Source organism: Haliotis cracherodii, unplaced genomic scaffold (assembly GCF_022045235.1).
Source record: "Haliotis cracherodii isolate W230 unplaced genomic scaffold, xgHalCrac1.p SCAF_4, whole genome shotgun sequence".
NCBI classification, from domain to species: domain Eukaryota; kingdom Metazoa; phylum Mollusca; class Gastropoda; order Lepetellida; family Haliotidae; genus Haliotis; species Haliotis cracherodii.
Window position 1 is genome coordinate 26,231,619 of NW_027266297.1, and position 27,884 is coordinate 26,259,502.

The 27,884-nt window shown below is 43.4% G+C and overlaps 1 protein-coding gene across 1 annotated transcript; it reads right to left on the minus strand.

The window, feature by feature from the left end:
• Positions 1-14: 14 nt before the first annotated feature.
• Positions 15-27,842, minus strand: LOC139478720 (spliceosome-associated protein CWC27 homolog). The gene is made up of 11 exons (XM_071261309.1): positions 27,709-27,842; positions 25,690-25,899; positions 23,698-23,841; positions 21,690-21,788; positions 20,535-20,638; positions 19,490-19,559; positions 18,225-18,350; positions 12,735-12,910; positions 10,972-11,156; positions 7,156-7,402; positions 15-5,988 (listed from the first exon to the last, which is right to left on the minus strand). Exons 1-11 carry the CDS (start codon positions 27,748-27,750, stop codon positions 5,835-5,837), a joined length of 1,557 nt encoding a protein of 518 aa, XP_071117410.1. The 5' UTR covers positions 27,751-27,842; the 3' UTR covers positions 15-5,834.
• Positions 27,843-27,884: the final 42 nt, after the last annotated feature.

Below are 27,884 nucleotides of genomic sequence, written 5' to 3' on the forward strand. Positions count from 1 at the left end.
ATGGTGTTGATTGATGCTGAATGAATGAATGATCTTGAAAACAAACAAAGATGTATCAGTAGAAACTGTACAATGATCTTAGAGTCAAAACAAATTTGATTAACAAACCATCAAAAAGGTTCACTTGACCTAACCTTCCTATCAAATATGAGTAAATAATTCAGAATAACCCACAAGCAAAAGAAATTCCAAATTCCCTGTACAAAGTTCCAAGCAAATGCCTCATAAGATGAGTGAGTGAGTGAGCGAGTTTGGTTTTATGTTACTTTAAGCAATATTCCACCAGTATCACGGCGGGGGACACCAGAAATGGGCGCCTCACAAAATGAGTTCATAAGGGACGGAGCATCCATAATAATCAATTTCAAGTAGGTTATTCTGAAGAATTTATTGTCATTTAACAAAAACAAAATGGGAGACAGGTATCCACACTAACGAAACTATATATATATACTGTAAATCTTGAAATTAAAGCGAGCATGAATTAAATGCGAAAAATGCGAGTGGTCTTTGTTCACATTTTTAAACATCACATTTATATCAACAATAAGACATTTTGGATAGCAAAAATATCAACTTAGACAAACGCTGATGTATTCCACACCACTGTTTATTGAGCAGCACTTGTATATAAAGTATATAAACAATGTCATTCAAACACTAATTACATCCTGTGAATTGTCACTGCTGGGGTAAAGACAAGAGTTCTACTCACTTATGTCATCAGTGATCACACCAGCAAGTCCAGACAGACGCCACTCTTTGCTCTTAGCAACTGCGTCAAAGGCTGACACGAGCCAGCGCGCATGTATTGTTTTTGCGGAAGTACTTTATTCAACGCTAATAAGTGGTACTATTTTGTGTGTGATTGGATTAATGTACGGTTGGATTAAGGTGAGGATTCTAAACTTGACTGAGGACATTTTCTTTAGATAGAAATCCACTGGTGCTTGAGAGGAGGGCATGTTGCATTCATATTGAGTTGCATTTTTGGCTATGATCCAGTGGTCGCATTCTTTTGGAGACGCATTAATTTCACGATTTACAATATATATGATATATGGATATATGACAGTAACCATGGTAACACTATTGCCTAGAACAATGGATATTGTCAGTATTCTTACTGTGCCACAAATGCTGTGATATGAAATCATTTTGTTGGCAGTTACTAACAGAATAATGTGTGAGTGAGTGAGTATGGTTTTACGCCGCTTTTAGCAATATTCCAGCAATATCACGGCGGGGGACACCAGAAATGGGCACTAACAGAATAAACACAATTTACATTGAACAATACAGCATGTACCAGTATCTCATATGTCCTACCCAAGAAATACCACAATAATCCAAATGAACAAGCAGAGGACTGACTAGTGTCTCCAAGTTTACGGAAGACATTATTGTTGAGATAGTTCATTCACCCGGTCACTGAAAGACAACTCCTGCAAGTACAAAAAGCCACAAGATAACACTGTTACAACCAATGTTGGCAGGTAGGTGAAAACCTTTGGCATTGGGATCATGAAAGTAGAAAGAAGTACAAAGCTACATTTTATTTTTGTTATTTAGAAACCTTTTCATGAGGTCCACTTGGATCCCGTTCAATAAGTGCTCTTAGTGCTACGATGAGAGTAACTCCCATTCTATCTCAGATCACCAGAGTGCCGAGTTGCCTTGTGGTCTTTTGATTCTCTCTCTTCCTGTTTCTGTTCTATAATATATATCACGCCAACGCCAGAGAATCATCGATCGATCATCCCCCGCAAGAGATTCCATTGGGCGTAGAAGGCAAAATAGTGGGGAAAATTACATGAATGGATCACTGAAAATCCGTTTAGACACCAGGTGTTCAAACAAAGGGTAAGCATGCCCTGCCCTACTGGGAGCACCCACCACTCACAGAATGTGCACTCACAGTGAGTGAGTGAGTGAGTTGGGTTTAAGGCCGTCTTTAACAGTATTCCAGTTATATCATGGCGTGTCAGCTAAATGTGGGAGGAAAGCCTGAAGTGATGCAGGTCTCAGACGTTACCACTTCGGTGAAACCCACGAGCATGGGTATGGTGCTGACAAACCTAGAAACATAATCGGGGCTAACCAGGATTCGAACCCACAATCATAGGTTTCTGGCGTGCCCAAGGGACGCAACTCTGGTGCACTCACAGAAAATGCACAAAGCAATCTTAGTGGTATGACTCATACAGCACTAAAATTGTTTTGTAGTGGAACGGTCCAAGCCATTATCATAATCGTTATCATGATCAATATAATTTTCACAACAGGGAACAAATACACTTCATGACACCTTCAATGGACATATTGCAATAAAAAAGGTGTGAGAGAGAGATGCGTATTCCAGCTTCATCCCGGTGTGTCAGCTAAACGTGGCAGGAAAGCCTGAAAGTGATGCAGGTCTCAGATGTTTACAATGATGAGCACAGGTATGGAGCTGACAAACCTAGAATCATAATCAGGGCAAACCGGGATTTGAAACCACAATCATAGGTTTCTGTCTTGTTCAAGGGACACAACTCAGCACACTTGTCCCTCCAAAAGAAAGAGTGAGTGAGTGAGTTGGGTTTAATGCCGCTTTTAACAGTATTCCAGTTATATCACGGCATGTCAGCTTAATGTAGGAGGAAAGCCCTAAGTGATGCAGGTCTCAGACATTTACCACTTTGGTGAAACCCACGAGCATGGGTATGGTGCTGACAAACCTAGAAACATAATCAGGGCGAACCGGGATTTGATTCCACAATCATAGGTCTCTTGTGTGACCATGGGATGCAACTCTGCACATCGAATCACAGCACCTTAGACGACTTGGCCACCTGTGTCCCCTCCAAAAGAAAGATGTGAACAGGATATTCAAATATGTTTTCAAGATATCCATCAAAAGGCAATACTGGAATATACAAAATTAACAACAATAGAGCTTTAATGTAATTTTGTATTATCATGACGGTCATGTTATATTTTCATATGATGGTCTCAATAATCAGTAAGCACTTACAAAGGCACGAGATTGTGAAAATGGAGGTCAGCAAGGACATGGAGTATCGAGTAAGGTTCTCTGATAAACAAAATATGGTCACATAAGTTTTATTGTCTTAAAAAATATATATCCCCTCTCATTCAGGACCAACTTGTCACAAACAGAGAAAACAATTAGAGAAGGTAATCTGGACAAATATATACAAGTATGCATGATCTCTATTCACAGAACCAACTTCACATTCTGTTACAATGGCGCCCAGCAGCAGACAGAGAACTTGGGACAGCAGTGTTTGACACAAACCAAACTGTGTCAGTGGGTCAAAGAAACAATTTCTAGTTCTGTTGGATCTCTACTAGACACAATGGTCCTGACCTTAACGGGTTGTAATAGGTACCACTTCATTGTGCAATTAGAATGAGAAACCAGCCAAGAAGGTTACCACTGTTCCGTGCAGGGTTGTTTAGGTGGCTGGTTCTGCCTCGAGTTTAGAGGTGGTCTGTTGCTTATTTCATAAGTTGTACAACCTGAAATTATTTTGTTCATTGCTCAAATACCACTAGACCACCGGACCAGCATTTATTTATTTTTACTGGTCCTTAAGAAAAAGTGCTAGACTGGGACCAGCTGACAAGTGTTTGTGTCAAACACTGAACAGGGCACTGTGCTGTTGTACCTTCATGTATCAACAATAATGTACTCTTCCAAGGTCTTTCTACTACGTAAAGCACAGACTTAATGAAATTTTGATTGAAACATACAGCACAGAATCTGGCATACAAGTGCCCTGTACATGATCACTTTCTTCCACAGGTCTGTCTGATAACATGAATTCATCCAGGTGTCTGATAACATGGATTCATCCAGGTGTCTGATAACATGGATTCATCCAGGTGTCTGATAACATGGATTCATCCAGGTGTGTCTGATAACATGGATTCATCCAGGTGTCTGATAACATTGATTCTTCAAGGTGTATCTGATAACATGGATTCATCAAGGTGTGTCGGATAACATGGATTCATCCAGGTGTGTGATAACATGAATTCATCCAGGTGTCTGATAACATGAATTCATCAAGGTGTCTGATAACATGAATTCATCCAGGTGTGTCTGATAACATGAATTCATCAAGGTGTCTGATAACATGGATTCTTCCAGGTGTATCTGATAACATGGATTCATCCAGGTGTGTCTGATAACATGAATTCATCAACATGTCTGATAACATGGATTCATCCAGGTGTGTCTGATAACATGAATTCATCCAGGTGTGTCTGATAACATGGATTCATCCAGGTGTCTGATAACATGGATTCTTCAAGGTGTATCTGATAACATGGATTCATCCAGGTGGTTCGGATAACATGGATTCATCCAGGTGTGTGTGATAACATGAATTCATCCAGGTGTCTGATAACATGAATTCATCAACATGTCTGATAACATGAATTCATCCAGGTGTGTCTGATAACATGAATTCATCCAGGTGTCTGATAACATGGATTCTTCCAGGTGTATCTGATAACACGGATTCATCCAGGTGTCTGATAACATGAATTCATCAACATGTCTGATAACATGGATTCTTCCAGGTGTATCTGATAACATGAATTCATCCAGGTGTCTGATAACATGGATTCATCCAGGTGTCTGAGTACATGGATTCATCCAGGTGTCTGATAACATGAATTCATCCAGGTGTCTGATAACATGGATTCATCCAGGTGTGTCTGATAACATGAATTCATCCAGGTGTCTGATAACATGGATTCATCCAGGTGTCTGATAACATGGATTCATCCAGGTGTGATAACATGGATTCTTCCAGGTGTGATATACCAGTCATCATGTTGAAAAGATGGCCAAAAGACTATGGCACATGCTGACCAAGATATATTGTCATCTGTACACGCTGATTCCCCTTCGCTTCAACCAGGCCATTGCTTGATGCGATGTATTGACAGTGATAGGGAACTCAGTACATACAGCGTGCATTGTCTGGAGATTGTCTGGAGATCGAGATGGAGAGGGCATCAGTTTTAATACAAAACAAACAAAGCACTTTCATACACATGTGGTACTTCATTACTAATAAATCCTTATTCTGTTACATTTTCATGTTGATAATATGTTCCTAGATCCATTCACTTCTGGCTCAAACACACATTGTTACAAGCTTTCACTTTCTAGTGACACACCGTCTAACTTTCCTGGAATCATTCACTTCTGGCTCAAACACTCATTCTTACAAGCCTTCCCTCTCTACTGACAGAACATCTAACTTTCCTGGAATCATTCACTCATAACTTAGTCACACAGGTGCTATAGAGTTGTCTCCCTTTAAATGTTTCAATGACTTTGGCAGGCTGATAACATACACTGACTTTCACTTTTCACTTCGACAAAGACAACCGAAAACACCCAGACTACAATAAGTACATCACAGTGTTATTTATCAGTGCAGTAGGGCAGCTCAGCGGATAGAGTGTTAGCTTGACACATCACAATCCCGCGTTCTAATATCATTATGAGAAAAACATTATAAACTCCATTCATCATGTTCATGTTCTCCCTTGCCAACTTGTCACATCCCGACAATGCTGATATCTGATATAGACATTACTATTTATTACTCATCATGAAATCACCAGTGAACATAATGCATGCTGATAATCCCCCAATGAGAAACTAGGGTTGTTTTGAGCGGATACATCACAAGGCGCACGTTCCTCACGTCAACTGTCTGTCTCCATGAACACTCTCCTTGTAGTTCAGAGAGTCAGCGTTATCGTCTGTGCCTGGAACACCCCGGCATGTTACTGAGGAATCATTGTTACCGTCTGTCCCGAGAAGTCTGTTTGCTGGCTTCTCTTCTCCGCTTATTTAGCGGATTTCGGGGATCGTAAATTTCATATCTGTCCTCATCAGTTATATTGGCATCAATGACTTTCCTGGATTTGTCCTCAAAATGTAATTTGTGTCCCAACCTGCAAAAAAGGAAGATACTGATTATTCAGAAAACACAGTTGACCCCTACTAAATTCAGGACCTGTCACAGTCGACCCCTACTAAATTCAGGACCTGTCACAGTTGACCCCTACTAACTTCAGGACCTGTCACAGTTGACCCCTACCCAAGTCAGGACCTGTCACAGTCGACCCCTACTCAAGTCAGGACCTGTCACAGTCGACCCCTACTCAAGTCAGGGCCTGTCACAGTCGACCCCTACTCAAGTCAGGACCTGTCACAGTTGACCCCTACCCAAGTCAGGACCTGTCACAGTCAACAAATACTCAAGTCAGGACCTGTCACAGTCGACCCCTACTCAAGTCAGAACCGGTCACACTCGACCCCTACTCAAGTCAGGACCTGTCACAGTCGACCCCTACTAAATTCAGGACCTGTCACAGTCGACCCCTACTCAAGTCAGGACCTGTCACAGTTGACCCCTACCCAAGTCAGGACCTGTCACAGTCAACAAATACTCAAGTCAGGACCTGTCACAGTCGACCCCTACTCAAGTCAGGACCTGTCACACTCGACCCCTACTCAAGTCAGGACCTGTCACAGTCGACCCCTACTAAATTCAGGACCTGTCACAGTCGACCCCTACTCAAGTCAGGACCTGTCACAGTTGACCCCTACCCAAGTCAGGACCTGTCACAGTCGACCCCTACTTAAGTCAGAACCGGTCACAGTCGACCCCTACTAAATTCAGGACCTGTTACAGTCGACCCCTACTCAAGTCAGGACCTGTCACAGTCAACCCCTACTCAAGTCAGGACCTGTCACAGTCGACCCCTACTAAATTCAGGACCTGTCACAGTCGACCCCTACTAAATTCAGAACCTGTCACAGTGGACTCTATTCTGTGGACCACCTGTGACGATCCGAGGTAGGATAGGTCTTCAGTAACCCATGCTTGCCATAAAAGGCAACTATGCTTGTTGTAAGAGATGATTGGGTGGTCAGACTTGTTTGATGCATGTCATTCATCCCAATTGCATGGATCGATGCTCATGATGTTAATCACTGGATTGTCTGGTCCAGACTCGATTATTTACAGACTGCCGTCATATAGCTGGAATATTGCTCAGTGCGTCGTTAAACAATAAACAAACATGAACGGTCCATACTAAAATCAGACTACGCACCAGGACATATCATCATCTTCCAGTTCTTCTTCTGCTTCTGCTTCTTTCTTCTCTTCCTCCAATTCCTCTTCATCATCGTCTGTAGCTAACTTCCTGACATTCTCCAGTTTATTCTGGAACTTGGCGAGCATGGCCAGTGTGTCTGCCTCCCGACTGGACCCCTTCTTGCTCTGCTTCTGTCGCAGGTCCTTGTACTTCTGCCGCTCCTGCTTGTACTCCTCCAGCATGTCCACCTTGGGCATCATCTCTGAAACACAGACCGCGCACACTGACCGAAACACAGACCAGGCATTTAGACTGAAACACAGACCACGCACACTGACCGAAACACAGACCAGGTATATAGACTGAAACATAGACCACGCACACTGACTGAAACACAGACCAGGCATATAGACTGAAACACAGACCGCGCACACTGACCGAAACACAGACCAGGTATATAGACTGAAACATAGACCACGCACACTGACTGAAACACAGACCAGGCATATAGACTGAAACACAGACCGCGCACACTGACTGAAACACAGACCAGGCATAGTGACTGAAACATAGACCACGCACACTGACTGAAACACAGACCACGCACACTGACTGAAACACAGACCACGCACACTGACTGAAACATAGACCGCGCACACTGACTGAAACACAGACCAGGCATATAGACTGAAACATAGACCACGCACACTGACTGAAACACAGACCAGGTATATAGACTGAAACACAGACCACGCACACTGACTGAAACACAGACCAGGCATACAGATTGAAACATAGACCCTTCACACTGACTGAAACACAGACCGCACACACTGACTGAAACACAGACCAGGCATATAGACTGACACATAGACCCTGCACACTGACTGAAACACAGACCAGGCATATAGACTGAAACATAGACCCTGCACACTGACTGAAACACAGACCAGGCATATAGACTGAAACATAGACCGCGCACACTGACTGAAACACAGACCAGGCATAGTGACTGAAACATAGACCGCACACACTAACTGAAACACAGACCAGGCATATAGACTGAAACATAGACCCTGCACGCTGACTGAAACTCAGACCAGGTATATAGACTGAAACATAGACCCTGCACACTGACTGAAACACAGACCGCACACACTGACTGAAACACAGACCAGGCATATAGACTGAAACATAGACCCTGCACACTGACTGAAACACAGACCGCGCACACTGACTGAAACAGAGACCAGGCATAAAGACTGAAACATAGACCGCGCACACTGACTGAAACACAGACCAGGTATATAGACTGAAACATAGACCCTGCACACTGACTGAAACACAGACCAGGCATAGTGACTGAAACATAGACCCTGCACACTGACTGTAACTCAGACCAGGCATAGAGACTGAAACATACACCCTTCACACTGACTGAAACACAGACCGCGCACACTGACTGTAACTCAGACCAGGCATATAGACTGAAACATAGACCCTGCACACTGACTGAAACACAGACCAGGCATATAGACTGAAACATAGACCGCGCACACTGACTGAAACACAGACCAGGCATAGTGACTGAAACATAGACCGCGCACACTGACTGAAACACAGACCAGGCATATAGACTGAAACACAGACCGCGCACACTGACTGAAACACAGACCAGGCATAGTGACTGAAACATAGACCGCGCACACTGACTGAAACACAGACCAGGCATATAGACTGAAACACAGACCGCGCACACTGACTGAAACACAGACCAGGCATAGTGACTGAAACATAGACCAGGCATATAGACTGAAACATAGACCCTGCACACTGACTGAAACACAGACCGCGCACACTGACTGTAACTCAGACCAGGCATATAGACTGAAACATAGACCGCGCACACTGACTGAAACACAGACCAGGCATATAGACTGAAACAGACTGCACACACTGACTGAAACTCAGACCAGGCATATAGACTGAAACACAGACCGCGCACACTGACTGTAACTCAGACCAGGCATATAGACTGAAACATAGACCCTTCACACTGACTGAAACACAGACCGCGCACACTGACTGAAACTCAGACCAAGCATACAGACTGAAACATAGACCACGCACACTGACTGAAACACAGACCAGGCATAGTGACTGAAACATAGACCAGGCATAGTGACTGAAACATTGACCAGGCATTAAGACTGACACACAGACAAGGCATTAAGACTGAAACATAAACCAGGCATAGTGACTGAAACATAGACCAGGCATAGTGACTGAAACATAGACCAGGCATATAGATTGAAACACAGACCAGGCATAGTGACTGAAACATAGACCAGGCATATAGATTGAAACATATACCAGGCATAGTGACCGACACAGACCAGGCATATAGACTAAAACAAAGACCGCACACACTGACTGAAACACAGACCGGGCATATAGACTAACTCATAGACCTGGCATTAAAACGGACTCATAGACCAGGCATATAGACTGACTCATAGACCAGGCATATAGACTGACACACAGACCAGGCATAGTGACTGACTCATTGACCAGGCATAGTGACTGAAACACAGACCAGGCATAGTGACTGACTCACAGACCAGGCATAGTGACTGACACACAGACCAGGCATACTGACTGACACACAGACCAAGCATAGTCACTGACTCACAGACCAGGCATAGTGACTGACACACAGATCAGGCATAGTGACTGACTCGCAGACGGGGCATAGTGACTGACACACGGACCAAGCATATAGACTGACTAACAGACCAGGCATTAAGACTGACACACAGATCAGGCATTAAGACTGAAACATAAACCAGGCATATAGATTGAAACATAGACCAGGCATAGTGACCGACACAGACCAGGCATATAGACTAAAACAAAGACTGCGCACACTGACTGAAACACAGACCGGGCATATAGACTGACTCATAGACCAGGCATAGTGACTGACTCATAGACCAGGCATATAGACTGACTCATAGACCAGGCATATAGACTGACACACAGACCAGGCATAGTGACTGATGCACAGACCAGGCATAGTGACTGACTCATGGACCAGGCATAGTGACTGACTCACAGACCAGTCATAGTGACTGACACACAGACCAGGCATACTGACTGACACACAGACCAGGCATAGTGACTGACTCACAGACCAGGCATATAGACTGACTCATAGACCAGGCATAGTGACTGAAACACAGACAAGGCATATAGACTGACACACAGACCAGGCATATAGACTGACTCATAGACCAGGCATAGTGACTGACTCACAGACCAGGCATACTGACTGAAACACAGACCAGGCATACTGACTGACACACAGACCAGGCATAGTAACTGACTCACAGACCAGGCATAGTGACTGACTCACAGACCAGGCATAGTGACTGACTCACAGACCAGGCATAGTGACTGACACACAGACCAGGCATAGTGACTGACTCACAGACCAGTCATAGTGACTGACACACAGACCAGGCATAGTGACTGACTCACAGACCAGGCATAGTGACTGACTCACAGACCAGGCATAGTGACTGACTCACAGACCAGGCATAGTGACTGACACACAGACCAGGCATAGTGACTGACTCACAGACCAGGCATACAGACTGACTAATAGACCACGCATTGTGACTGATTCACAGACCAGGCAAAGTGACTGACTAATAGACCACGCACACTGACTGAAACACAGAGCGGGCACACTGACCACTGGGCTCCTGAAAAATAAATTGTAGAGAATGACAGTTGAGAGAATCTAGCATGAAGACCAAGCTCCTGTACCTATATCTGCTCCTTTCTTCCCTTTGTCTTTTGTGTCTTTTGTCTTTCCTTCAGACTTCACGTCCTTCTTTGCTTCTTTTGGGTCTTCTTGTTTCTCCTGCTTTTCGTCTGTCTTTCTCTCACTCTTCCGTTTAGCTTCTGGCAGTTCCTTTTGTAAATGCTTTGACTCCTTTTTCAGCTCCTCACTGAAACAAAAGGGTGAGGAAGTCATATCATAAATGGGGAGGTGAGGTGAAATGGGGTTTAAACGCTGCGTCCAAGATTATTGCATTTATATAGCGACGTGCATGCACCTGTGTGAGTGTTTGGCTGCTTGTAATGCCAATTTATAGTGATGCCAATTTATAGTGCTAGCACACTGAGATACCATGTCAGTATACCGACTCCGAGCCGACCAGTCCTTGTTATAGCCTCTTAATGCCGAGCGCCAGACAGGGTAACAACAAGTACCATCTTTTAACCTCCTTTGGATGACCAAGATCATCATGATCGGAGTGGAATTGTAATTGCAAGAGTAACTCTTGGATCCCATGGTCCTTGTAATTGAGAGAGTAACTCTTGGATCCCATGATCCTTGTAATTGTGAGAGTAACTCTTGGATCCCATGATCCTTGTAATTGTGAGAGTAACTCTTGGATCCCATGATCCTTGTAATTGTGAGAGTAACTCTTGGATCATATGATCCTTGTAATTGTGAGAGTAAATCTTGGATCCCATGATCCTTGTAATTGCAAGAGTAACTCTTGGATCCCATGATCCTTGTAATTGTGAGAGTAACTCTTGGATCATATGATCCTTGTAATTGTGAGAGTAAATCTTGGATCCCATGATCCTTGTAATTGCAAGAGTAACTCTTGGATCCCATGATCCTTGTAATTGTGAGAGTAACTCTTGGATCCCATGATCCTTGTAATTGTGAGAGTAACTCTTGGATCCCATGATCCTTGTAATTGTGAGAGTAACTCTTGGATCCCATGATCCTTGTAATTGTGAGAGTAACTCTTGGATCATATGATCCTTGTAATTGTGAGAGTAAATCTTGGATCCCATGATCCTTGTAATTGCAAGAGTAACTCTTGGATCCCATGATCCTTGTAATTGTGAGAGTAACTCTTGGATCCCATGATCCTTGTAATTGTGAGAGTAACTCTTGGATCCCATGATCTTAGTGAGAATATATCTAAGGTTCCCAGCCGAAAACCAGCAGGTCCATGAAGCTACCAAAACACCCTGGTCAGCTAGCTGTGGTGTATCAAACAAGGGGTGTCCTGTGTTCCATCAGGGCATGATGACATCACACGAGTCTGTTGAGCATCATCTTTATGAATCATTTCCACCTTGCATGTGTTGGGATCTTTCGTACAGAATTAAGAGAATATGGTGTGAACACTTGGTCAAATATTTGGTGACGGCTACTTACGGATTGTCAGGTGATGTAACTGTCAAGCCAAAAACAACTAATGGAGTAATTGCCTTCAACATAGAGAACCACAATAGTCATAAAACAGACTTGCAAAACAAGTCATCAGAAGATGACAAATCCTGCCCAACCTGCCCACACAACAGCAAAAGGCACCAAGTTTGGAAGAAAATACTTTCACGGTTTTGAAGTTATGCTCCGGAAATGAAATACGGCCAGATAGACGGAGGGACGGACAAATGATCACCATATCCCCCCATATATATGTCGGGTGATGAAAAATGGAAGCATGTCCGTCGCCAATAGTATAGCTACTGACTACTACTGATGGAAACTAGGTCACCTGTGTGCTGGCTTTGGTTTTTCTGACTCTCTGTCGCTGTCTTCCTTTTTTCTGTCTTCTTTCTTCTTGTCTTCCTTCCCACCGACATCCTTCTTCTTGTCCGTCTCATCTATCTTGAGTTTCTTCCTCACAACCTCTAATGACTTCTCTTTACTGTCATCGCCTGTGTCAGAGCCCTGGGGAAACAAGCCAGTACATCAGCTGGTGGTAATGGGGATGATAGGGATGTTGTGTGAGTGATTGTGTGGGTGGTTGTGTGGGTGATTGTGTGGGTGATTGTGTGAGTGATTGTGTGGGTGGTTGTGTGGGTGATTGTGTGGGTGATTGTGTGGGTGGTTGTGTGGGTGGTTGTGTGAGTGGTTGTGTGGGTGATTGTGTAGGTGATTGGGTGGGTGGTTGTGTAGGTGATTGTGTGGGTGATTGTGTGGGTGGTTGTGTGAGTGGTTGTTTGGGTGGTTGTGTGAGTGGTTGTGTAGGTGGTTGTGTGGGTGATTGTGTAGGTGGTTGTGAGGGTGATTGTGTAGGTTGTTCGGTGGGTGGTTTGGTGGGTGGTTGTGTGGGTGGTTGTGTGGGTGATTGTGTAGGTGATTGGGTGGGTGGTTGGGTGGGTGATTGGGTGGGTCATTGTGTGGGTGGTTGTGTGGGTGGCTGTGTGGGTGATTGTGTAGGTGGTTGTGTGGGTGATTGTGTAGGTGGTTGTGTGGGTGATTGTGTAGGTGGTTGTGTGGGTGATTGTGTAGGTGGCTGTGTGGGTGATTGTGTAGGTTGTTGGGTGGGTGATTGTGTGGGTGATTGTGTGAGTGGTTGTGTGGGTGATTGTGGGGGTGGTTGTGTAGGTGGCTGTGTGGGTGATTGTGTAGGTGGTTGTGTGGGTGATTGTGTGGGTGATTGTGTGGGTGATTGTGTGGGTGATTGTGTAGGTTGTTGTGTGGGTGATTGTGTGGGTGATTGTGTAGGTTGTTGGGTGGGTGATTGTGTAGGTTGTTGTGTGGGTGGCTGTGTGGGTGATTGTGTAGGTTGTTGTGTGGGTGATTGTGTGGGTGATTGTGTAGGAGGTTGGGTGGGTGATTGTGTAGGTTGTTGTGTGGGTGATTGTGTAGGTGGTTGTGTGGGTGATTGCGTAGGTTGTTGTGTGGGTGGCTGTGTGGGTGATTGTGTAGGTTGTTGTGTGGGTGGTTGTGTAGGTGGTTGTGTGGGTGATTGTGTAGGTGGTTGTGTGAGTGGTTGTGTAGGTTGTTGTGTGGGTGATTGTGTGGGTGGTTGTGTGAGTGGTTGTGTAGGTTGTTGTGTGGGTGATTGTGTAGGTTGTTGGGTGGGTGATTGTGTGGGTGGTTGTGTGAGTGGTTGTGTAGGTTGTTGGGTGGGTGATTGTGTAGGTTGTTGGGTGGGTGATTGTGTGGGTGGCTGTGTGGGTGATTGTGTAGGTGGTTGTGTGGGTGATTGTGTAGGTTGTTGTGTGGGTGATTGTGTAGGTTGTTGGGTGGGTGATTGTGTAGGTTGTTGGGTGGGTGATTGTGTAGGTTGTTGGGTGGGTGATTGTGTGGGTGATTGTGTAGGTTGTTGTGTGGGTGGTTGTGTGGGTGATCGTGTAGGTTGTTGTGTGGGTGATTGTGTAGGTTGTTGGGTGGGTGATTGTGTGGGTGATTGTGTAGGTTGTTGTGTGGGTGATTGTGTAGGTTGTTGGGTGGGTGATTGTGTGGGTGGCTGTGTGGGTGATTGTGTAGGTGGTTGTGTGGGTGATTGTGTGGGTGGCTGTGTGGGTGATTGTGTAGGTGGCTGTGTGGGTGATTGTGTGGGTGGCTGTGTGGGTGATTGTGTAGGTGGCTGTGTGGGTGATTGTGTGGGTGGCTGTGTGGGTGATTGTGTAGGTGGTTGTGTGGGTGATTGTGTAGGTGGTTGTGTGGGTGATTGTGTAGGTTGTTGTGTGGGTGATTGTGTGGGTGATTGTGTGGGTGGTTGTGTAGGTTGTTGTGTGGGTGATTGTGTAGGTTGTTGTGTGGGTGGTTGTGTGGGTGATTGTGTGGGTGATTGTGTAGGTTGTTGTGTGGGTGATTGTGTGGGTGATTGTGTGGGTGATTGTGTGGGTGATTGTGTGGGTGGTTGTGTAGGTGGTTGTGTGGGTGATTGTGTAAGTTGTTGGGTGGGTGATTGTGTGGGTGATTGTGTAGGTGATTGTGTGGGTGATTGTGTAGGTTGTTGTGTGGGTGATTGTGTAGGTGGTTGTGTGGGTGATTGTGTAGGTGGTTGTGTGGGTGATTGTGTAGGTTGTTGTGTGGGTGGTTGTGTAGGTGGTTGTGTGGGTGATTGTGTAGGTGGTTGTGTGAGTGGTTGTGTAGGTTGTTGTGTGGGTGATTGTGTAGGTGGTTGTGTGGGTGATTGTGTAGGTTGTTGTGTGGGTGATTGTGTGGGTGATTGTGTGGGTGGTTGTGTAGGTTGTTGTGTGGGTGATTGTGTAGGTTGTTGTGTGGGTGATTGTGTGGGTGATTGTGTGGGTGATTGTGTAGGTTGTTGTGTGGGTGATTGTGTAGGTTGTTGGGTGGGTGATTGTGTGGGTGGTTGTGTGAGTGGTTGTGTAGGTGGTTGTGTGGGTGATTGTGTGGGTGATTGTGTGGGTGATTGTGTAGGTGGCTGTGTGGGTGATTGTGTAGGTTGTTGTGTGGGTGATTGTGTGGGTGATTGTGTGGGTGGTTGTGTAGGTTGTTGTGTGGGTGATTGTGTAGGTTGTTGTGTGGGTGATTGTGTGGGTGATTGTGTGGGTGGTTGTGTAGGTGGTTGTGTGGGTGATTTTGTAGGTTGTTGTGTGGGTGATTGTGTGGGTGATTGTGTGGGTGATTGTGTGGGTGATTGTGTAGGTTGTTGTGTGGGTGATTGTGTAGGTTGTTGTGTGGGTGATTGTGTAGGTTGTTGGGTGGGTGATTGTGTGGGTGGTTGTGTGAGTGGTTGTGTAGGTGGTTGTGTGGGTGATTGTGTGGGTGATTGTGTGGGTGATTGTGTAGGTGGCTGTGTGGGTGATTGTGTAGGTTGTTGTGTGGGTGATTGTGTAGGTGGTTGTGTGGGTGATTGTGTAGGTGGCTGTGTGGGTGATTGTGTAGGTGGTTGTGTGGGTGATTGTGTAGGTTGTTGTGTGGGTGATTGTGTAGGTTGTTGTGTGGGTGATTGTGTAGGTGGTTGTGTGAGTGGTTGTGTAGATGGTTGTGTGGGTGATTGTGTAGGTGGTTGTGTGGGTTGTTGTGTAGGTGGTTGTGTGGGTGATTGTGTAGGTTGTTGTGTGGGTGGTTGTGTAGGTGATTGTGTGGGTGATTGTGTGGGTGATTGTGTGGGTGATTGTGTAGGTGGTTGTGTGGGTGATTGTGTAGGTGGTTGTGTGGGTGATTGTGTAGGTGGTTGTGTGGGTGATTGTGTAGGTTGTTGTGTGGGTGATTGTGTAGGTTGTTGTGTGGGTGATTGTGTGGGTGGCTGTGTGGGTGATTGTGTAGGTGGTTGTGTGGGTGATTGTGTAGGTGGTTGTGTGGGTGATTGTGTAGGTTGTTGTGTGGGTGATTGTGTAGGTTGTTGTGTGGGTGATTGTGTAGGTTGTTGTGTTGGTGGTTGTGTAGGTGATTGTGTGGGTGATTGTGTAGGTTGTTGTGTGGGTGATTGTGTAGGTGGTTGTGTGGGTGATTGTGTAGGTGGTTGTGTGGGTGATTGTGTAGGTGGTTGTGTGGGTGATTGTGTAGGTTGTTGTGTGGGTGATTGTGTAGGTTGTTGGGTGGGTGATTGTGTGGGTGGCTGTGTGGGTGATTGTGTAGGTGGTTGTGTGGGTGATTGTGTAGGTGGTTGTGTGGGTGATTGTGTAGGTTGTTGTGTGGGTGATTGTGTGGGTGATTGTGTGGGTGATTGTGTAGGTTGTTGTGTGGGTGATTGTGTAGGTTGTTGTGTGGGTGATTGTGTAGGTTGTTGGGTGGGTGATTGTGTGGGTGATTGTGTGGGTGATTGTGTAGGTGGTTGTGTGGGTGATTGTGTAGGTGGTTGTGTGGGTGATTGTGTAGGTTGTTGTGTGGGTGATTGTGCAGGTTGTTGTGTGGGTGATTGTGTAGGTGGTTGTGTGGGTGATTGTGTAGGTGGTTGTGTGGGTGATTGTGTAGGTGGTTGTGTGGGTGATTGTGTAGGTGGTTGTGTGGGTGATTGTGTAGGTTGTTGTGTGGGTGATTGTGTAGGTTGTTGGGTGGGTGATTGTGTGGGTGGCTGTGTGGGTGATTGTGTAGGTGGTTGTGTGGGTGATTGTGTAGGTGGTTGTGTGGGTGATTGTGTAGGTTGTTGTGTGGGTGATTGTGTGGGTGATTGTGTGGGTGATTGTGTAGGTTGTTGTGTGGGTGATTGTGTAGGTTGTTGTGTGGGTGATTGTGTAGGTTGTTGGGTGGGTGATTGTGTGGGTGATTGTGTGGGTGATTGTGTAGGTGGTTGTGTGGGTGATTGTGTAGGTGGTTGTGTGGGTGATTGTGTAGGTTGTTGTGTGGGTGATTGTGCAGGTTGTTGTGTGGGTGATTGTGTAGGTTGTTGTGTGGGTGATTGTGTAGGTTGTTGGGTGGGTGATTGTGTGGGTGGTTGTGTGAGTGGTTGTGTAGGTGGTTGTGTGGGTGATTGTGTGGGTGATTGTGTGGGTGATTGTGTAGGTGGCTGTGTGGGTGATTGTGTAGGTTTTTGTGTGGGTGATTGTGTAGGTGGTTGTGTGGGTGATTGTGTAGGTGGCTGTGTGGGTGATTGTGTAGGTGGTTGTGTGGGTGATTGTGTAGGTGGTTGTGTGGGTGATTGTGTAGGTGGTTGTGTGGGTGATTGTGTAGATGGTTGTGTGGGTGATTGTGTGGGTGGTTGTGTGAGTGGTTGTGTAGGTGGTTGTGTGGGTGATTGTGTAGGTGGTTGTGTGGGTGATTGTGTAGGTTGTTGTGTAGGTGGCTGTGTGGGTGGTTGTGTGGGTGATTGTGTAGATGGTTGCGTGGGTGATTGTGTAGATGGTTGTGTGGGTGATTGTGTAGGTTTTTGTGTGGGTGGTTGTGTCAGTAATTGTGTGAGTGTTAGTGTGGCTGACTTGTTGATCAAGTGTTTTGAGGGAGTTTATGTGTGTGGTGAGGTGAAATGGGGTTTAACGTTGTGTCCAAGATTATTGCACTGTGTGCGTGTCTGCGTGCGTGCATGGGTGGGTGTGGATGGGTGTGTTTAACATTGTGTCCAAGAATATTGCGCTTATAAACTTATAACCTTATATAGCGACGCGTGGGTGTTGATAATATTAACAACAACAACAACAAGTGCATTTATATTGTGCCAGATTTCATTCACCAAGTGGATGCTCATACGCTTCACTATTATTACCCGGTCAATGGATCAGTGAGCACTCGATTTTCATGCTCAGCTCCCTGGGGAGTAATAATCAGTGATTTACAATTTATGCATTGTTAAAGTATTCAGTCCAAATCATCTCAGGGCTAAGACCACTCTGCATATCGCTCTCACCTCTGTTTCTCCGCCCGACTTTCTCTTTTTGCCATCCGGTCTCTCGTCTGTCTCCAGGGCTGGGACAGAACTCAGCCGAGGGTCGTCTATCAGATCATGGCTGCTTTTACTCTTACCTCGCATCGTCTGGAAGGTCAAGAGTAGGTTGACTTCAATGAAGTTATTTGTGGGAATGAAATGTCAGATATTTTACTTCATTTTCTTTTCAAAATGATCATGAATTATGTGGAATTTTCGCTCGTTATAACCGTAGTTTACTAATATTTTTCTTTTAACGTCTTTTGGTATGATGCGGACAGGATTGAACCCCCGACCTTTTGCTTTCTGGGTGGAAACTTCAAAAAACAGAAAAACTGTCCATGAAGACTTTCACCATTCCTTCAAAGTTGCCGGTCCAGATTTACACCGGAATTATTTTTGCGAATTTTTGCGAAGTTGTCTGTGAAATATTAATATAGGGTTATTTAACTCTAAATGCCACTCACAATATATGTTCTTATCTTTTATTATATCCTCTAAATCTATGGAAAAAAACAAGGGCAAAAGTGAGCGTGGCTCACTAATACCCTCGACCCGCCTAGGGTGTCAGTAGTTTCAAATTAAATAATGGATAGGGTTAGGGTTTGAAAAATTCATAAAAAAATGGAAAATTAATAAAAACAATTTTTTCTTTTGACTGCACCCCTCCATATGACACAGATAATATGTACTAAGTTTGAGATGAATCCACTGAATAGTTTAAGAGAAATCGTGCAGACGAAGTTTTTGGACGGACGGGCGGAGGGACAGACGGACGGACGGACGGACGGGGGTTTAAAAACCAGCTAAACCATCGGACATGCATGTCCTGACAGTATGGCATGGGTTTTGTAAACACAGATGACACCAATCTGACACTGACAAGCCCATTAACTATGTCAGAGAGAATCAGTACTTTGCTGGTCAAATCAATATTAAAACAAAACAAAAGCAAATTCATTCTTATTTCACAGGCAAAGTACACATTCATAGAATCACATTGAAATATGTAACTGTGTTGTGTGTTAAAACTATGTATATTATAGTTGCAAACATCAGTATGGTGTAACTATTTAATTAAATACAATCAATTGATGTTACAACTATAACATACAAGGTTCTAACACACAACACATGAATGTAAAAATAAGTAACAAAAATCAAAGGACTTTACAGTTGATCCAGACTATTACAGTTACATTGCCTGACAACTCCCAGCCCCCTCACACAAAATGTCTGCTGCCAACCTTTGATGCTTTATCCGTCTGCTCCTCATCTTCCTCTGCCTCCTCCCCAAATGACAGCAAGCTGAAATTTCTGACAAAAAAAAGTAGGGTGCAATTAAGGCTGTTGTCAACATCAATATGTTAATGTTATAACTCTGTGACTTTTGGATAAATAAGCAGAAAGTTGAAACCTACATGTCAAGCTTCAGCTTTAATTTTCAGCCGTTTTAAGTAAGTGAATGAGTGAGCCGGGCTTTACACCCGCTATTAGCAATATTCCAGTAATATCATGGCGTGGGGACACCAGAAATGGGCTTCACACATTGTACCCATGTGGGGAATCGAACCCAGGCATTCAGTGTGGTGAGCAAAAGCTTTAACCATGAGGCTACAGCACCACCACCTAGTCATTTTAAAGGAGAACAAGTTTACAGATGATTTACAGTTTATGGATGTTTACCGCACAAGGTATCAACACATGTTGACATGTTGACATTTTGACAGATTTTCCAAGGTTCCAACAATATACAGCATGCAAGGGGGAAGTAACGTGAATGTTGGTTGGTTGGTTTGTCGTTTAACGACGCACTCAGCAATATTCCAGCTATATGACGGCGGTCTGTAAATAATCGAGTCTGGACCAGACAATCCAGTGATTAATATCATGAGCATCGATCCACGCAATTGGGATGAATGACATGCATCAACCAAGTCAGCAAGCCTGACCACCCGATCCTGTTATTCGCCTTTTGCGACAAGCATAGTCACCTTTTACGGCAAGCATGGGTTGCTGAAGACCAATTCTATCCCGGAATCTTCACGGGTCTCGTGAATGCCTGAAATTCTTCTGTACTGTGTCGTGACCAACAGTGACATGAAGTCATCGTATGTCTAACACTTCCGGTATGACGTGGCAGCTAGTGATGGGGGGTCCTGCTACGGAACAACATCTTTATTTCTTCAAGCAGGATCAATCACAGCTTTCACTACTGTCAAAGGTGAGCAGTGAATGCCTTAAGAAGTAATGCAGGATAAGTTAAAAAATCACTTCTTTTACTTCACCCACTTTGTGGCCTTGGATTTACTCTTGTGTTTCTTTGCTTCCTCTCCTTCTAGTTTTTTCTTCTTCAGGACTCTCGGTTCAATGTCATCAAACGGGTTGGAGAGGATCTGAGACAAAATGCCAAACACTAGAACGACTTTCACACTTTGTATTGAGCGATGGAGTGCGTATGGTTTTACGCCGCTTTTAGCAATATTCCAGCAATATCACGGCGGGGGACACCAGAAATGGGCTTCACACATTGTGCCCATGTCGGGAATCGAACCCGGGTCTTCGGCGTGACGAGCGAACGTTTTAACCACTAGGCTACCCGACCGCCTTTGTATTGAAAACACCCATCCCTCAGTTTAACCAAAAAATATAAACCACACATTTAATCTTACTTAAAATAGGTCATTTAATGATGAATCTAATATGTTGTTAGTTTGTTTTTTAACTCTGCAACATTCCAGCTATATGATGACGGCCTGAAATTAATTGTGTCTGGACCAGATAACCCGGAGATGGATGTTGTGAGCAACGATCCATGGTGTCAGGGTACGAGGACATGCTGTCAACCAAGTCACTGAGTCTGACCACCCAATTCATTTAGTCACCTTTTACAACCAACCAACCAACAAGACCTGTGAAGATCCCGGGATAGAACAGGTCTTCAGCAACCCATGCTTGCCGTAAAAGGTGACTATGCTTGTCGTACGAGCCGATAAGGGGATTGAGTGGTCAGACTCACTGACTTAATTGATGCATGTCATTCATCCCAATTGCGTGGATCGACGCTCGTGATATCAATCACTGGATTGTCTGGTCCAGACTCGATTATTTACAGACTGTCGTCATTTAGCTGGAATATTGCTGAGTGCGGCATTAAACAACAAACCAACCAACTAACAACCAACATGGGTCATTGGGGACCGATTCTAACCCAGAATTTTCTGTCTGCTTGGGCAGTGATGGCTGCATATTGTACAGATCCATGTATAAATGTTACCACTGTGATAATTCCTCCACCAGGGAGAGAGAACAACAACTGGATAATAATGGATAAATATATCTTAAAAAGAAAGTAAACATGGTAAATGGTAACATGAATATTTTTTAGATAAGTACTGTTTCTACAAACTGTCTCCTCCTATTATAAATACTGCATATCAACACTACCTCTCCCTTGAGAATCTTGTGTGGGAAAAGAGGTCGTTCATTGCCATCAGTCTCTACATCTTGTAGTTTGATCATGTTAAACAGTGTGTTACCTGCGACCTGAAGCAACAAATTAAATAATTGAATAATTCAGAGCAATTCAAATAATCTATAATAAATGATAACATCCATCACATTTGACATTTTGGCTAGACAACTGCTGAGAGAAGTTTGAGTTTACTAAAAGTATTATGAAGGCATTCTATTGTTTTAATCGGTAACAGATGCACATGGCAAAACCTGTGCTTGATTGTGTGAACACTGAACAGGAGTGAGTCAGTGAGTTGGGTGAAGTGTTTAACAGTATTCAGAGCTCCAGATAAGCTTTTGGTGTTGTGGGTATTTTACCCATGCATTTTAAAATCATTGGGTATCAGTAATTCTATCTGCGTATTCAAATTACTGTTACCCACTAGTTTTTACACATGTGGGTATTTAAGTTAAATATTAAAAAACACTATTCATCTAGTCCCTGCAAACTGGTGTCGTGTGGGTTCGAGAGCTTTATAGGACTCAAAAATACCACGATACTTCCACAAGAAAGTGTGATGGCAAATGATCATGATGTAACTGTCATCGTGGAGTTTGGCAAGGTTGACGGAATGCCCGTTTTTTTCAAAATAGGTTGCTGATTTGCTAATCGAATACGCAGGGTTACTTCACAATATTTTGATGATACGCACAAGTTTTATTTTTGTAGCGTATCTGTAATGTTCGTTGCGTATTTGATACGCTTGGATTATATTTTACTGTGTATTTCTGCATTTCTGATGCGTATTTTACGCAGTTACGCAGCTTATCTGGAGCTCTGGTATTCCAGTTATATCACGGTGTGTCAGCTTAATGTGGGAAGAAAGCCCGAAGTGATGCAGGTCTCATCCATTTACCACTTGGTGAAACCCACAAGCAGGGGTATGGTGCTGACAAACCTTCAAACATAATCAGGGGAACAGGGATTCGAACCCATGCTCATAGGTTCCTGGCGTGCCAAAGGGATAGAACTCTGCACAGTGAACTGCGGCGGATTAGAGAAAAGCAACTGGTCTCCTGTGCCCCCACAATGAACAAGAACAATTGGAGTACAATGGCACAGCTGAAAGATGATCTGCCTTGACAGTCATCCATACCAGCATTATTCATACCATGCAGCCATTGTGACCATGTAATCCACATTTCACTCATCCTTTAGGAATGGGGTATCAGACAATCTCATTAAAATCAGATCTTAGTTCTCGCTACCGCTAAACAAAGATCTGAGGACATCCCATTAAGGGTCACGTCAGACCAACCTTGCGCGAACTTTGACCGACCAATGGAATGACCAATCAGAAGGCAGCTTTCTTGTGCTTTATGGCACAAATTTCAAACTACCCTTCGAAACATATTTTAACAAATTCTCGATTACAAATTTGAAACCTGAACAAAAAGACCATTCTGGAGTGGCTAATAGATGGTCTAGATTGTATGAATTCAGTCGTTAAGCCCGTAATTATCGTTCAGAATACCCCGTGTTAAAGTTTTCGAGATTGCATGATTAGAAATCACATTCCGACTGTCACTTTCATAATCTGGTAAGCGACGCACTGATTGGTCGGATGAAAGGTCATTCTGACGTGACCCCTAATGGGATGTCTTCAGAACTAACGTCTGATGTTAATGAGATTGGGTATCAGGGATCTCTTCAGTTATCAAACTTTGAAACTGTGACAAACAGTCATAGGAAAACTAAAAGGATGGTGTTATCAAACGATTTACCAAATGATTAAATGAGTGAGTGAGTTTGTGCTTTACGTCACATCAGTAATATTTCAACCATATCTTGACGAGCTGAATGATTAAAAGAGCGAGTGAGTGCATTTGGTTTAACACAGTTTTGAACAGTATTCCAGATATATGACGGTGTTAGCTTGATGTGGCAGGAAATCCTGAAGTGAATGATTAAAAGAAATGAAATTAAATACATAATAACCTTTCCAAATATGGTGTGTTTCTTATAGAGCTCTGGAGCTGGGCCTAAAGTGAAGAAGAACTGACTGCCATTATCATTGGCACCAGCATTTGCCATAGCAACCAGACCTCTACGAACGAATCGCAAACGGGAATGAACTTCATCCTGAAACAAAAATCATTACCATCAACATCTGTAGTTTCAGAACCACTGTAATGAAAACATCTTGCTGTTTGTTGTTTAACGCCGCACTCAGCAATATTTCAGCTATATGACAACGGCCTGTAAATAATCGAGTCTGAACCAGGCAATCCAGTGATTGACATCATGAGCATCGACCTATGCAATTGGGATAGGATGACATGCACCAACTAAGTCAGCGAGCCTGACCACACAATCCAGTTAAGTGCCTCCTACAACAAACATGGGTTGCTGAAGACCAATTCTTACACGGATCTTCACAGGGGTGATATGGTGTAACTTTTTTCTAAACTAAACCTCACAAGAACAAGATATGTGGATCTCCACCTTGATGAGACATGGATATTGAGTAGGATAAATGCATGAATGTTCACAATATGAACTCTTTAATCAGTAGGCGATGCCTCTAATTAGCGTACACAGTGGAACTAAATTCCACTTGAAAGTGTTGCATTGTGTTAGTCAGAAGTCAGTGAAGCAAATGCACAATCCAAAGATCTGAAAGTTTATCACCATTGTAACCATGACATACTGAACCATATCAAGGTTACCGTATTCGACGTAATAAGCGCCCCGCTGTAATAAGCGCCAACGGCAATATTTGCTAATATATTGGCTAGTGAACAATCACAATTAGCACCCCTTCCGATTGATCAATGTACACAAGACTTATTTATTGACTCATATTCACTCGTGTGTTATATGCACTCTTAATTATGGGCAATTAAATTCTGAAAAAACATATCTGTCGTATATAAACAGTCAGGCCGTCAGCATAAACCACAAAATTTATCTTTCAACTCTGTTTTTTCCACCAAAATTATATTCTAATAAGAGCCCCCCATTTCTTATTTTGAGAGCGCCCTGGGCGCTTTTTGGGCCGAATACGGTAATTCCTTTTCAAAAGTTTATTTTGTACATGTTGTAAGAGTATTTTGAAAAACAGTACATTTTATCACATTTTCACTGTTTTTTAGTTCAAAGTTAAAATAAAAATCATTTTTCTTAGAATATGTCTTATTGTTTTCAACATATATCATATGCATCCATTTCACCAAAACCATAATGGTCCTGCAATTCCATGCTATATAGAGGCATCCCTGATGGCTATTATCCAATGAAAAGGCTTTAAATTTCAAATTTATGAAGTGCAGGATTGATTAACACTGCTGTAGGATAAATATATTACAAAATAATTTTCTCTCGTAATGCAAATAGGTAGACATATACAATGATATACATATATAAATAGAAATAAAAATGTTTGTTTAATTGTCGTTTAATGCCTCACTCAGCAATATTCCAGTGGGCTGTAAATAATCGTGTCTGAACCAACAATCCAGTGATTGATATTATGAGCATCGATCTAACCGAGCCTGACCACCCAATCCCATTAGTTGCGTCTTATGACAAGCATAGTCGCCTTTTACGGCAAGCATGGTCGCTGAAGACCTATTCTACCCTGGATCTTCAAAGGTCTAATGTTATTATGAGAACATCATCATGATAAATGGATTGTCTCACTAATGTTGGTGCAGATATATCAGTAAAATACATGCACTCAAACTGTTAACATGTATCTGAACATGTGACTCTACACATCCAATAACAAGTCATCAGAATTAAAATATTGGACCTTCAGAACTTAATACATTTTCTAGACTTGGACCAACTAAACAAATCCTCATTCTGTGAAACAGAAGCACCCAGTGAGACCATGCTTCAATTCAAGATAAAATCATTTTAAAATTGTGGAAAAACCTTGATCCGGCCACCTGGGTGAAAAACTGTACAATGTGATTAGTTCTTCACCTTAAATGGTTCTCCATATATGGATTCACCTCCTTCACCAGTTCCTGTGGGGTCACCTCCCTGGACTATGAAGTCCTTGACTAAACGGTGAAAGATTGTCCCATCGTAGTATCCCTCCATCAACAACTGAACAAAGTTCCGGCATGCCTTGGGAGCCTCTTTTGACCATAGCTCTATATCAATATCACCAACAGTTGTTGACAGCAAAACCTGCAACACAAAAAGACATGAAGTAAATATTCCCCATAAGCATACTATTAAGGGTTAAAATATGATGTGATGTCACCCATTGATCATGATCGACAGGATGATTTTAGTAAAATATCACAATGCATATAGTCCCAACAGAGTTCAGAAACTGGTCAAAAACTGCTCTAAATATTTAAACACTTAACTAAGATGAATGAATAAATTTCAATACTGCACTCCTGCAGTAACCAGTATTAACATGATTACAGCTAAAGCATATCACATCAGCCTGTAAATACCGGTAAGTCAATTTGGATCAGACAAACCAATGGTCAATGGCATGAGTAATGATCTTTCCTGTATAGAGACACTGATTCACAAGCCAGGTCACACATTGTAATTTTAGTCAGCTTTCACAGACAAATTAACAAAAATATAAGCAAGAGGTCCTTTCATTTTGTTTCTAAGACATGGTGTTATTTTGGGAGAGGGAACAAATGCAATTATGCACTTAACAGTAATGGCAAGATCATTGAAGCAATTGGTGAGACAGCAGGGGGCTCTACAATGACAGCAAGTAGCGGGCATTGTGCAATCCAGCATATAGTACTGCCAGCAATAGTCACTGATAAGTGGCAATTGAGGTGAGATGGGGTTTAGTGTGTGTGTGTGTGTGTGTGTGTGTGTGTGTGTGTGTGTGTGTGTGTGTGTGTGTGTGTGTGTGTGTGTGTGTGTGTGTGTGTGTAATACCTCAGTTTTAACATAGATTACCCACTCTGACACAGTTTACCTGTATAATGATCACAAGCTGACCAGTCCTTGTTTTATCCCCATGATGCTGAGCGCCACACTGGAGAACAACAACTAGATCTACCATACTTTAATGTCTATTTAGTATGATTCGGACGGGGATCTAACCACCAACCTTCTGCTCTCCAGCTCTAACCACTAGACTATGATTACAAGGAAATTACATAAGGAATCACACATAGACAACTCAAAATTATAATTTTGAGGAGGACTACTTCTTCAGTACTGCATACTTGTACCCCCATCTTCCAGAGGCAAGAGAGTTAACTGACTTTAATAAGTCCATTTTCCACCCTTGCCGAACTAGGCTGGAATTCCTGGGCTCTATCGTACCACCACCAGTGGCTACTACGAGTGATGTCCCTTCTGAGCCTCTCCTTTAGACCAATCAGATTCCACCTCTCGTATCACTTGCATTTGCTTGAAACAAAACAGTGGCGCCCAGTCAAGACGATCTGATCGATAATCAAGGTCTATCTTGCGATAAAACGAGTCTTACATCGCGCAATGCGTGAGCACCTTGATTAAAAACATGAAAAGATTTGGAAAATATCTGTTGACAACGAGTTGGCGGTGCACATGCTTTGCAAATCCTGCAATCGACCGAAATCTGCTGGAGAGTTTACGAACCGGATTTCGATGCACGATTTTGATTGGACTATGCATAGACTCGTTAGTCCAGTCAAAATGTAACTCCATAATACCAGCCTAGTTCGGCAAGGGGGAAACTGGACTTTTTAAGTTAGTTAACTCCCTTGCCTTGGGAAGACGTTGTACCCCATACTGAGACAAAATTCCAATCTGTTGAGTGTATGACCTGTCTCATTGAGTGTCATCATCCCTTGGCTTTTAAATCCATGCAGAACATACCACTGCTTTGATTGCCACTAATCATTTACAGGCTACCACAATCCACATACTGCGTAAAACATAAAACATCAATCACCAGTCACTCACTCACTCCACACCACTCCAGTCGATAGATATATTTGTGTCTTGTGTCTCCTGAAAATGACATACCTTTCCATGAGTAGGAGGTTCTTGGATATAGATGTTACTCATGATTAAAATGTGTGAATGCGACTATGTTCTACAGTGTATCAGATGAATACGCGTATTTTAGATCAACAACTGCTACCGGCATTCTTTTCCATGGACGCAGCCATTTTGTCTAGTGAATACTAGTGGTAAAATAA

Coding starts and splice junctions, on each gene's coding strand:
- LOC139478720 (XM_071261309.1), bottom strand. CDS start 27,750: ATGAGTAACATCTATATCCAAGAACCTCCTACTCATGGAAAG. Junction 11,157..12,734: donor AAACCAAAGCCAGCACACAG/GTGACCTAGTTT, acceptor CTTTTGTTTCAG/TGAGGAGCTGAAAAAGGAGT. Junction 7,403..10,971: donor GAAGAAAGGAGCAGATATAG/GTACAGGAGCTT, acceptor TCTGTGTTTCAG/AGATGATGCCCAAGGTGGAC.